Source organism: Centroberyx gerrardi, chromosome 1, assembly GCF_048128805.1.
Source record: "Centroberyx gerrardi isolate f3 chromosome 1, fCenGer3.hap1.cur.20231027, whole genome shotgun sequence".
Taxonomy (NCBI): domain Eukaryota; kingdom Metazoa; phylum Chordata; class Actinopteri; order Beryciformes; family Berycidae; genus Centroberyx; species Centroberyx gerrardi.
Genome location: NC_135997.1, coordinates 12069116 through 12082698, shown reverse-complemented (window position 1 = coordinate 12082698; position 13583 = coordinate 12069116). Strand labels below are relative to the sequence as shown.

Sequence of the window (13583 nt, the reverse complement as noted above, 5' to 3'; positions counted from 1 at the left end):
TTTGATAGCATTAAACACAATTTAACATTTAAAGCCACATCATCATTCTTTATTAATCTGGCATGGTTCTATTGAACATTAAAAAGAACTCAGATGCTTTTCGGCCACATGTCTTCGTCGGGGAGTGTGACGAATAACCCAGAATGAAATAGTTTTTGTTGTTATTCCTATAATGTAATAGAAAAATTCATGCATTTCCTAACAATGCAGGCCTTCCAGCAGATAAGCCTGCTATTAAACTGACGGCCTCTATCCATGGTGCTGAAACAGTTCCGGTTCCTTGCCAACATGCGGCGCTGTGCGCGTTGACTTGGCCTATCTTCCTTTCACTTGATGAGTGAACAGCTTACTCAGCCCTCTGCAGCGGATAACTTCCTCATAGCTTTGGGTTCAGAGCACTGTTTGTGTGTGTGTCTGTGTGTGTGTCTGTGTGTGTGTGTGGTTACACATTGAGTGTGTGCGCGCGACAGGGATTTTTGATTTCCTAAAGCTAGAGTAGGTCTATATCATTAAATCTCTCTCTGCTGCTCTTCAGCACACACGGATCCATCCTAATTGGATGCCTGTCAGTTTTGACAAGAATAAATTAAACGACTTCAGGCAGACGAGGCCATTAACTAGACACAGCTCATTGATATATACCGATGGGAAAGTGGCAGATACTCGCTTTAAAATTTTAATTGCTCACAGGTGGGGAGGAGCATTTTAGTCTACGAATTCTTTAAGGGGTGTTTATTTGTTTATTTGTGTGTTTTTCAAAAAAGCGGCAAACTCTCTTCGATTCTTTCACATATAAAATACATGTGCATGCATTTTAACATCATATATGTGGAGGAAATGTATGTCCATTATCCAGAAAATGGCAAAAGGCCCACTAAAAATATCCTATTCAAGTAAGTTACTTTGCTGAAATTTTTACCTTTGTAGAAGTAGAATTACTGCTGTAAATCTGAGTAAAACTGCAGAGAACCTCATTTAAAATGTATGACTAAAAGTTACTGAGTTATTTTAAAGAAAATGTTCCTGACATCTTTCCTAAGAGGACGACAAGCCAGACTTCGCTCGTCCCCCTCAATCACCCAGAAGAGGTTGCTGTGGCCAAAGTTAATTGCGTTCGTGCAGTAGCCGGCAGCAGCCCAAGTAAAGTGCAGGCTGAGGAGAGAATGACAAAGATGAAGAGGCCACATGGAAATATGGACGTAATTGACAGGTTACGCGCTGCGCTATGAAGAGTTGAAGCATGAATCAGAATAAAGGAAATGTTGATATTGTAGGGTATTTTGTAGACTTTCTTGAGTCTTCCAAAAATAACAAGATTCTGAAATTCATGTCATTATTCAATCTGTGATTTAAAAAGAAAGAAAGAAAAAGAAAGAAAAGAAAAAGACACTGAAAATTCCCATTCCGTTATCCAGTAAAGGAATCTCACCCCCTCTCTCTCCGTCTTCCTCCGGTCAGATAACGCCTATAGCACCATCAGCTATAGTACACAGTGACGCGTTTCCATGCATTGTAAGAGGGACGTTCAGTTTTCTCTGACGTGCTTATCAGTCATCTGACGGCACCTGCCCCCCTTATAAGCCACAGTGAGTCACATGGGAGACCTCTCCAAGCTTTTATTTGATGGTTCATCGCGGTGCAGAGCGGGGACACAGTTCTTCACATTTCCATAAGGACACGCACTCTACTCACTGTTCTGAAGGAGTTTTCCGCCTCAAGTGCCACAGCACATGACTCTAGAAATACTTAAGGTAAGTTTTTTCCAGTGTTGATCAATGTTTAGGCAGCCTGTGCGTGAAATCACACAACATTCATATCAGGTTTGAGCAGACTTAACCGATATCTTTATTAAAGCGCACATGACCAAACTGGAGATCTTTAGGTGACAATACATTTTCTGGAACATTATTTGGATTATAAGAACGTTTTGAAGTTTAAAGTGATCACATTTTTGTCGTGAACGCTGTGCGTAATTTGATTTTTACGCGCAGCCATGTCTAATAGAAAAGGTAAATGGCCGGACCGAAAACGACCATCACTGATGAGTGACCGTAGAAATGAGCAAAATTACAATTATTGACAGATGAATATCATTTTTAGTGATTATTTTAGGAGATTAGGCAATTTACTTGGGCGTTAATTGGATTCGGCAAGGTATGGCACTTTCCAGAGAGTATACATTTGAACTTCTAGTTTTCGTTTCATTTCATTTTCACATTCATTGTCATGATATTGGAGAACAAAGGTCGACCAAAAATCGCCAGAAAATCTGTTTGGAAGTCATATTTTGAAAAACACATCAGGGGAACTTTCAGGACCAACCTTCCCTCTAAGCTCTGTGCGTAAGTGATGACCTTCACTCTTAACACAAGGTCTCCATATGTGCCATTTTTTATTTTAACAAATCAGACCGTTTTAAGCATTATTTTAATATAGAACCACCGCCCTAACATCGAACCTTTTTTTCTGTGCGTATGTCCAAAACATTTTCACATGAACCAAATAACATGAACTGATATCCTTGACAGTCATCCGTAATTGGTCCACTTGACCCCATGCAAAAATCTAGTCGATATAAGCAGGTTTCGAAGTTTTGCTTATATTATATGCTTTGCACTTTGCCATATCTTGGGGTTTAGTGCATTGAGGGCCCTGGACGATCCTGTCCTCTCTGTGCGCCAAGCAGGTCTCCATGCCATCCCGTTCCTAGCGGAAGACCGGTGCGATAATGACCATCCATGTAGAGGGGCTTGTGGCTATCGCGTTCTTCTATCTTCTCATCCTCTTTGTGGGCATCTGGGCGGCATGGAAGAACAAGCACTCTGGGGAGGCGGAGGGCACCGACCGCAGCGAAACCATCATGGTCGGCGGGAGAGACATAGGGTTGTTCGTCGGTGGATTTACCATGACAGGTTGGTCAAGTGACACGTCTGTGTTTCTCACTCAGTAACACTGGATTTTCATTCTGACCGAAATTTAGAGGAGGCATCAGAATAAAGAGCCTTCAAAATAAGCGCTTAAAACACTCACTTCAAGTTAACAGGAAAATAATAAGACAAAGAAAAAATATGTCAGTCTAAACAAGTCATAATTTCCGATTCAGACATTCGATTCATTTAGTCTTGTTCTCCTGAAGCGAAAAGACAGCTGCCACTGGGGTGAGATAATTCAATTTGTTAATTGATTGGTTTTTTTTTAGAAACGTGCCAACATTTTGTAACAAGGCAGAATAAGGCAGATCGCTCCAATGTGACCCTTGATTCAAGAAAATTCTTGAAACGATTGGATTTGCATTGGGAACAAGTTAAATTATAAACCCATTGGTAGATTGTTCACTTGTTTTAAAAGCAAAAATAGATTTTAACACTCAGACTGAAGGACTTGTTTGAATTGATATTGTTGCAGTATATGCTTTCTCTAGAAGTGATTTTCATTCAAACTTACAGTAGGCTATGCCAAATTGATTATTCTTACCCTTCAACGAATTTCTCTACTTTTGACATTGTAGCGACCTGGGTTGGAGGAGGATACATCAACGGTACAGCTGAGTATGTGTACCTGCCAGATTATGGCCTGGCTTGGGCACAAGCTCCTTTTGGATATGCGCTGAGTCTTGTTGTGGGTGAGTGGCGCAACATATTTCTCTTCATGTCCACCAGTCAATTTAAACATTTCAGCTGTTGAAAGTTAAATAAACGTGAGGTGTTATATTGCCTGTAAGCTGTGCGCTCTTGTCCCAGGTGGTCTTTTTTTCGCCAAGCCCATGCGCTCACGGGGTTACGTCACCATGTTGGACCCGTTCCAGCAGCTGTATGGGAAACGCATGGGCGGCCTGCTCTTCATACCTGCACTGATGGGTGAGATCTTCTGGTCTGCTGCCATCTTATCCGCCCTGGGTAAGTTCATATTGATATTGAAGAGGAAATAATAGGTTCTTGTGGGCAGCGAGATCAAAGTGTGTGTGTGTGTGTGTGTGTGTGTGTGTGTGTGGTTGCATACATTGTCCATAACGGTGGTCCGTCTGTCTGTTCATGACCTCAGGTGCGACTCTGAGTGTGATCGTGGACATCAACATTAAGATGTCGGTGGTTATCTCTGCTCTCATTGCCATCTTCTACACGCTGGTTGGAGGATTGTACTCTGTGGCCTACACTGATGTGGTGCAGCTCTTCTGTATCTTTGTGGGCCTGGTAGGTTAACACTCAGAAGAAATGCAAAGTAACTAATTGCAACTACTACAAACCACACTAAAAGCTCATGCTGAAAATAACTACCAAATCCAAACTAGCAAAAATCTGTTGCTTTTTGCTTGAAAGTACGTCAGTACACTACTGTTATTTGAGTATTTTCTGAAATAAATGCTGTTATTTCAACTTGAGAAAAATTACACTGAAGCTACAGATTTCCCTCCTAAGTGAAACACTTGCCACATTACTTTCTACTTAAGTGGAATATACCAAATCACTTTAGGAATGGGTTCCGCTATAGCCAGAAATGCAGTTCCATTCAAGGCAGTAAGGGAATGAGGTAGGAAGAAATCTCAGTCATAATTTGAGGCTGAGCGAGTGCTAAAAGTTACACTTGTGTTTGTAACTGTGTATCTAATTGTTTCTGGCTGCAGTGGATCAGCGTTCCATTTGCTCTGACCAACCCAGCGGTGTCGGACATCACCGTTACGGCAGTGAAGCAGGTGTACCAGTCACCCTGGAGAGGCAGCGTCAACAAGACCGACACCTGGGTCTGGTTGGACAATTTCTGTCTACTGGTAAATATGAACATGATAACCACTGTGAATTCATCTCTCTTTTCATCTGAAGCTATTCAGCTGAGACCAAGGCTTGCTCAAAGTGAAAAGGTCTAAAATGATTTGGGTATATTGTTGAATTAAATGCCACGGTTTCAGTTGATGGAACAAAAGTAGAGTCTGCATACTGAAAGCTACCCTCAAGGTGTATAAATGGACTGACACCTAGACAGCTCCTCATCACACCACTCTGCACAATTTCAATTGAACTATATCGTGGGGTGTTAAGGAGCTTGTTTTTCCCCTTCCTTCTGACATTTCATTGTTAAATGTTGCCACAAAACTGAATTCAACACTGCGTGCATGTTGGGCTTTAGTTGTCAGAATATCATTCATTGGTTTCTGTCTGTCCTGCAGATGCTGGGGGGAATCCCCTGGCAGGTGTATTTCCAGAGGGTCCTGTCTGCCTCCTCAGCCACCTACGCCCAGGTCCTCTCCTTCCTGGCTGCTTTCGGCTGCCTCGTTATGGCTGTTCCCTCGGTCCTCATAGGAGCCATAGGGGCCTCCACAGGTTAGAGCGCTCACATGCTCTCACACGCACATACATTCACGCACACACACGTCACATGTGCTTACGTGTGTAGGTGTGTGTGGAGGTGGTGGCTGTTTGTTTGTGTGTGTGTGTGTGTGTGTGTGTGTATTTGTTTTGGGGGTACCTCAGGGTGGGTCCGTGTTGCCCTTAGATCTGAGAGAGCCTGGTAAATAGCAGCTGGTTCACCTCATCCATAATGAAGGAGCAATCCGTTTAATAACCATGGTGGTTCTGTAAATATTACATTAGATGGAGGCAAGGGACCAAATTAGAGGTTTGATCTCCAGATTTTTAGGTATCAAGTCCTCGGTGAACCACTGAATACACTCTAACTCTGTTAACAATAAACATAACTTACCATTACTGAAGTGAAACTTCTAAATTGACTAGACTTTACAACTTATCTTAGCAACCAGTGAATTATGCTTGAAGCTGCTTCTTTATTCCCATTAAAATGTAATTTATCCAAATCTCAGACTTCTGCAAAAAACAGGCATAATGAGCAAAAGAAAAAAAAAAAAGAATGTGACAGTGCCATCATACTGTGTATTCAAATATTCATAACTGTTGTCTGTTTTAGAATTCTAGTGCATAAGCATTTCATATTTTGAATAAGCTGTAGTTTAACATTTCAGTATATTTCTGAACATTTCATTTCATCAGTTTCGATAGGCAAGGTTCCTCTGTAGTTACCCTTTATATAGTATGTTCATATTTTGTTTGTTATTTGCATACTGCTCACATTTTTTATGGGTATATTGGATGTGTAATTTGAAATATGTCTAAATCACATGTGTATTAAATCTCTCCGTCGCTCAGACTGGAACCAGACAAGCTACGGTGCCATTCCTCCTAAAGAGAAGGACGAAGCGGACATGATCCTACCCATAGTGCTCCAGCACCTTTGCCCGCCATTTGTCTCTTTTTTCGGGCTGGGTGCCGTGTCTGCAGCCGTCATGTCCTCTGCAGACTCCTCCATCCTTTCAGCAAGCTCCATGTTTGCGAGGAACATCTACCAGCTTGCTTTCCGGCAATCGGTCAGTGCTTGTGTGTGTTTGTGTTTGAGAATACCAAAAGTAGATCCCTGTTCACTATTTCATTGACGTGTGTAGTTGGCCAGAGGTGGGAGTGGGGGGTTGAAGGGATATACACTACCAGTCAAAAGTTTGAAGAATAGAATAATAGTAAAAACATCAAAACTATGAAATGGAATTATGCAGTGACCAAAAACGTGTTCAACAAATCAAAGCTATCTTATATTTTAGATTCTTTAAAGTAGCCACCCTTTGCCTTGATGGAAAGGCAAAGGCTTTGGAAAGAGATTCATACATAGGCATCAATTTCACTATTTATATTTGTCTAAGAAACAAATGTCAAGCATTTAAGCATAAGCCTTTAGATCAAAATGGCTTTAAGATAATAAAAAACATAGTACATTCAATCAGGTGTGTCCAAACTTTTGACTGGTAGTGTACAACGATGTAATACATATATGTTTGATTTTGTCTCATTCTGTATCTGTCATAATCCTATTTCCACCCGTCTGTGTCTCCGCAGGCATCGGACCGTGAGATTGTGTGGGTGATGCGTATTACTATCTTTGTGTTCGGGGGTCTTGCCACTGTGATGGCGCTGGTCACCGGGACAGTTTACGGCCTCTGGTACCTGAGCTCAGACCTGGTCTACGTCATCATCTTCCCCCAGCTGCTCAGCGTGCTCTTCATCAAAGGCACCAACACGTACGGCTCGGTGGCGGCCTACGCGTTCGGCATGGTGCTGCGTATCGGCGGAGGGGAGCCCTACCTGCAGCTGCCCCCCTTCATCTACTACCCCGGCTGGACCACCGAGGAGCGGGTGCACCACATGACCGGAGAGCTGGAGGAAGTGGTCGTCCAGAAGTTCCCTTTCAAGACGGTCTCTATGCTAGCCTCCTTCTTGGGCAACGTCGCTTTCTCGTACCTGGCCAAGTACCTGTTTGAGAGCGGCAAGCTGTCGCACAAATACGACTTTCTTGACGCCGTGGTGTCCAAGCACAGCGCAGAGATTATGGACAAGACGACGCTCGTGACTCGTGGCAACAACATCGGGCTGTCGGAGATGGCGCCCGTCAAACCGCGGCTGAGTGTGACCTTGGCGGCCGCCTTCACACGCCGTGACACACTGCCTACAGCCACGGTAGAGGAAGAGGAGGAGTCCAGCCCTGACTCCTCCCACCACGACGAAGAATGACAAACTCAGGATGCGAACAAACGAACTGAGCTGGTGACGACCAGAGAACTAGTCGCCCTATCAGATACTCCGACCAGAAGAACGAGTCGCAAATAACAGACAAAAGATTAGCTAACAGTCAAACATCCTCCTTTGGGACGACATAGTACCACATCCCGCTTCTGGTGATCGGATAACAACCACATGCCAGGATATATAATGTGCCCGACTGATGTAGTAGCTCGCTGACTTCCCAGACATGGAGCCGTCTTTCTATGAAGTACATCACACACACACACACACACACACACACACACATATACACACATGTACAGATAGTAGGGTGTGTATCCATCTCCTTGGATCAGTTCAGAGATACAATGAAAGAAAAGCGTGTTCAGAGACTTGAAACACGATTCATTTAATTTATTCGTTTTTTGTTTTTTTTTCCGTCATGAATCACGGGGGAGTGATTATATTGGAGATGACTGGAGATAATAGATGATGTATAGAGTATCTATTGGAGAGAAGCGGTGCAGTGTCTGATCAGAAACAATACCTCCCACTCTGTTATGATATGACTAGGATTGGAACAGATACCAGTATGTATAAGAACTGACTGACAGCACAGACCTACTTTGGAAGGAGGGTGTATGAAGCAGTTAGACAAAGCAATAACATACAGTATGCACATGCTCTAATACCTGTACAGTAACTACCAGTGAAATTTGATTGTGAGACATTAAATTCAGTCAAATGCGTATATTATAGAGATGAAACGGATCGAAAAAGGGAAATGTAGGGAAGACAGCATACTTTATAGTTTTAATGTTTCATTTCATGTCAGTTAATTCATGTTATGTGTAAGTTTATAAGCACATAAACTCACCTAATTCAAATGTGTAGCATTACATTAATTCGGTACTGAATATTAAATGCAGTTAACAAACACTTAACAAGTACTTTCATGTCATATGAAGTGAAGTATATCAGACATATTAGCAATCAAAAGTTATATGTTTAATACATTTTTGTCATGGCACTTTCCAGTATTTCACTACATGTCACTACATATTACTAATTCTTACTGATGAACACACAATATGACTGTGAAGCAAGAAAGAAACAATCCATGTATCATGCCATGCTGAGTAGAAAATATACAAGCAGTAGTGATGGTAGTTGACTCGAAGCACTATAAAAGCCACCTTAGCTAATGTTCTCTTTAATGTCAGATGTAGAAGCAGATTTCATAATCAGAATCAACGTGAATTGAATCCGATTACAAAGTGTTTAAAAGTTATCTTGTAATCAATTGCCTTAATGAAACTGAAGAGGTACGTTTTCTTTGTCAGACTGCAGTGAACAAAGACTTGAATCTGAATGTAACCTCTACAAATGATGTAATATTATCAAGTAGTGTACTTCAACAGCTGTTTGTGTTTGTTTCGTTTGTGATTTGCAAAGTCAAACAGTAACTGTTGCAGCAAAAATTTTAGGGGCAGGTTCCGATTTAGAAATCTGTAATTTATTTGTTAACAGCAATGTACAGATTATTTTCTCTGTGATGTGTATGTTTGTATGAAAAAAAATATATAGATACAAATTAATCTGGTTAAAATTATTCATATATGATGGAAGGATGCTGTCTAAACGTTTATTTATTTTTGATGTCATAAAAGATTAAACAATAAAAATGAATAAATTATATTATTTCAGAATAATATCACATTGTATTGGTATGGAGGAACAAAATCATTATTCCACATTTTTTGCTGACGGACTTTTGTTAAAATCCTGCTTTGATTGAGAAAATGATTACCATAGTTTTCATTAATCTTTGTTCAACTGCATGTATACAATTTTCTTTCATTTCCACTTGGTGGTTTGTGTAGTTTTATCCCTCTTTAGCGGTCTGTTTTTTCTGTTTTTTCTATCTGTCATGATGCTGAGACCTTAAAAGCACTGTGACCCTTTAGGGATCCTGTTCTGTTAGACATAGATATTTTAACTCTAACAAAATTCTTTTGGTGTAAGTTTAAGCTTCAAGGAGATATTGCAATCTCAGTCTGTAAGATTTCAAGACCTGCCACTGGCCTTAATGTTAAAATTTGAGGATTTTTTAGTTAAATGTCTTTCTTTAGACGAAGGGACCAGTGAATTTGCAGCCGGTCCAAGTCTTTTCTTGTCCGCCAGGCCCTTCAGCTAGCTGCATGGCAGACGGAGAGAGAGAAGATGGCCGAAAACGTGACTGAAATTACAATCGCTTGGCTTGCATCTTTGTCCCCCTCCATGGGCACAGTGAAAAGACAGCATCTTAAAATAGCTCTCTCTGGTTATTTACATTACCTTAAGTGCTGTGCTCTCTCGTCTGGGACTTGGGGTGGGGCGACGGAGGGGGTTGGGTGGGTGGGTGTTGGTCAGGGAAGATGGACTTGGGCGGGGGTTAGGGGGTGTAGCTTGCTGGCGCCAATCGCCATAAAACCCACCAACCCCGATGCACGGGAATGACGCACGAGCCCCACCCACCCATTGCGCTCCTCCTTCCGTTCTCCTCCCTCCATCACGGCGTCCTTTTTGACGTCCTTGGGAACTAAGACCAATCCCATAAAGAGAGCAGAGAGTGGGGAAAGAGAGAGAGAGAGCGTCCCATCTCCATTCATACCGAGTACAGCAGAGAGCACTCATGATAATTAACAATTATGACAGAAAACTGTCCCTCATCCAAAAGTCAATCCACTTACAGTATTTGGGGGTTTGGGGATTGGGAGGAAAGAGTTGGGGGAGATGGTTTTGCGTAGTACTCACTGAAGAGAGAGTTTGGAGGCAAACCAAAACAGATTCATTCATTCATGACTACTGGATATACTTAGAACGTCCTCACGATGCCTTTCGAGGAGTCATTGATACTTTGGCCGATGCAGATTCTTTACCTTGCATTTGTGCTGACATATTATTGGAACAGATATTCTGTAACTGATTTTAACTTTTAACTTCTCTTCTCTTCTCTTCTCTTGTGTCACATAGTTAGGAATATGGAATAAATGGGAATGATAAATGACACCAGTTCATTTTAAAATAACGAAGAGGCTGATACAATGTGATTTTTAACCCTATGTGACCCAGATCTGATGTTTTTTTGTATTTTCATCCAACAAGGAAAAGATTGTTAGGGTCACATAAAAAGTAGCACTATTTTTCCTATGTTAATCTCCCCTTTGAGGAAAGAAACTACTGTCTTTATTCTTAAGTTATTGAATCTCTGGAGCAATCAACCAATGTCGAACATCTGCTTGATCATCTTATCTAATCAGCCCAGTCTGACTCACCCATAGGAACTAAGAGCTAACCTTCCAACCATCCTTAGAGTGACCTCCTTACTCATCCTCTTGGTCTGGATGAAGACGATTTGAGCATCTAATTAGTTCCCAAAAGGAGCCAAGAGACCAGCAGACTTTTAGCTCTCTCCCACAGACAGAGTGTTTAAGGATGTGAAAACGAACCATTTTTTTCCTTTGCTACATTTTATCTGCTACAGCTGTCTGTTCTAATTTCTTCCTGGACTCCCATTCCTGGACCAGCCTTAAGAGATAAAAGGGAATTCTGGGAATCCAAGTCCCACCAGAGCACTTTCCCTCGGTTTGGACATGAGGAGATGAGATTACAGAGAGGAGACAGTGCATTCAGATAGACATCTTCTAATGTGGTGGAGTCAAGCATAACTTTGGAGAGGAGACTCGAAGCAAGGTGACTGCACTCATATCTTAAACTAGGATTGCTGTTTCTAAATGGTAATAGCAGATGCTGTGCCTGTAACAATACTTATGACATCTGTGATATGGAATGGTGTTGTTTTTTATTTTGTAAGGTTAGAATCAGACCCAATTTTGCACAGAATTAACTTTGCACTGATACATTTTGTATGTTCAATTCAATTTTATCTAATTCAATCCAACTTAATTGTCAAGCCACCTTACAAAAGTGCACATTGAAACAAAAAGCTTTTTCCTTGGGCCATTCCAAATAAGAGCAAGCAAAGAGCAGCATGTACAATACAACAAACGTTGCAACAAGACGACACAGTACAGCAAAGCAATGGTACAGCAAACGGGTCTATGGGAATCCATGCTGCCATTTTAACAGCAGTATTATAAGTGATGGCAATTATTGCTTTTGACCACAATCTCAGGAATCCCTGCATGTGTAGAACTCACTTTGACAGCATTGCTCAGAGATGAGGGGGATGGGAGCAGAGCCTTCAACCCCAGAGAGACTTTATATGACTGAGTGAAAGCCTCGAGCCCCTCCCCCCTCCCCCCTCTGCCCTGCCCTCAACCAGAATCCTGTCAGCAATGCTTCAAGTATCAATGAGCCAGGCTGTGCCTAAAGTAGAAAGCAGAATGGAAAGCAGAGTAGAAAACAGTGGTATTTCGCATAAGTGATAGATTGCGGAAGCAGAAAATGCAAAGAGTGTGATATGAAAATTATATGGAGCATCAGATGTGACGTCCCTGATCTGTCAGATCAGACTGTCCATTCTCCAGATAGTGTGACGCACGGCTCGTATCTCATCTGAGGCTGAACCTCCGCCAGCACGACGACGGGCCACTATTTATGTCCTTCTTAAGTGATGTCCCCTGTAATTTAATTGCAAGGCATCTAATTGAAACACGGGGACAGGGAGAGGGATGGGGGGGGGGGGGGGGGAGATGAAAGAGGAGCGATATGGGTTTGAGGAGGGAATATGAGAGAGAAATAAGGGCGGTAGAGCAAAGCGTACGGTAAGGAAAGATAATTAAAAAGAGACAGTATATAGCAACAGGCAATGCAGTGCAAGTTGTTGACGAAAACATACAGCTTTTCCATAAACTATGCATGTGCACACACAGCACACAGTAATGTCACATCTCATTGTTTCCCTTATATCCCTCCATCTCCTCCATTAGTCCCAATAAGCAACTGAGGAGCATCTTTAACAAAATGAATGTAGCTGCTGCTCTAATCTAATCAACCATGGGAACCTAATTACAGAGGCAGCCCTGTTCCAGACTGGCCTACCTCAGGTAAACCGTCTCCAGCTCACCACAGGAATGAGAAAACTGCTCATGCTGTGCACTTTTACTGCTGGAGACAATCAGCAACCTGGAGTTTCTTAATCGGTCAGAGTCATGAATCAGCCCATAGAGCTTTGTGTTGTTAAGTTAAGAGGAATCAGGGATATGAGGGACATAAGTCACTTCACGTCCTCAGGGACTCGATTTTATGACTGGTAGAGAAATGTCGGCTTCAATGGATCAATGTGAATCGTTCCATTCAACCTCTATGTATGGATAGTGAGGCGCTGGTCAATGGTGCGGTGATAAATTTGCATTGTCAACCACATTATGTGGACATTTAAAAACATGAGAGAATAGGAATGAGAAATATAAATGGCTCTTGAATATTAGTCTGTTAGTGCAAAAGTGGTATCTGTTGTTGGGACATGAAGTCCTACTATTCCGACTGTGTGTGTGTGTGTGTGTGTGTGTGTGTGTGTGTGTGTGTGTGCATCTTTATTCATCTGAGGGTTGTTCTGCCATACAACATGTTCCCCTCAGCACATCTCTTTTCTAAAGACAGAAATGAAGGGGCGTGTTAGGTGGACGGTCACTTTTTCATCCCATAGAGAGTCAGTGGGGGGAATAATGCACCCGCACTCACCCACTCACTCACTCACACACACACACACACACACAATAGCCCCGGGGGACCTCTCAGAATGAAGAAGCCAAGGGAAGAGGGTGGATGGGACCCATGTGAACCATTCACATACACACATGCACACACAAGGGACATGGGGGGGGGGGGGGGGGGTTAGTGATGTGAAGACAAAGACGGAAAGACCTGACATTTCAAATGTAAACACTGCTGGAAGTCTCATGAGTTTTCTCACTGTTGCCTATCAGTATTTTATTTTTGGAAATAAGGTAATTTTCTTGAAATAATTTGCTTGAAAGGTTGTTTTTGCCCCTTCATATTTATTAGGGTTGCAAAGCTTGT

At 42.1% G+C, this 13583-nt stretch overlaps 1 protein-coding gene across 1 annotated transcript; it reads left to right on the top strand.

Annotated features, from left to right (window-relative positions):
* The first annotated feature begins 2728 nt into the window (after positions 1-2728).
* slc5a7a (solute carrier family 5 member 7a) lies at positions 2729-7565 on the top strand. The gene is made up of 8 exons (XM_071919521.2): positions 2729-2912; positions 3509-3622; positions 3741-3896; positions 4042-4190; positions 4622-4765; positions 5162-5315; positions 6156-6373; positions 6894-7565. The coding sequence occupies exons 1-8, from the start codon at positions 2729-2731 to the stop codon at positions 7563-7565; spliced, it is 1791 nt and encodes a 596-aa protein (XP_071775622.1).
* The last annotated feature ends 6018 nt before the right edge of the window (positions 7566-13583 follow it).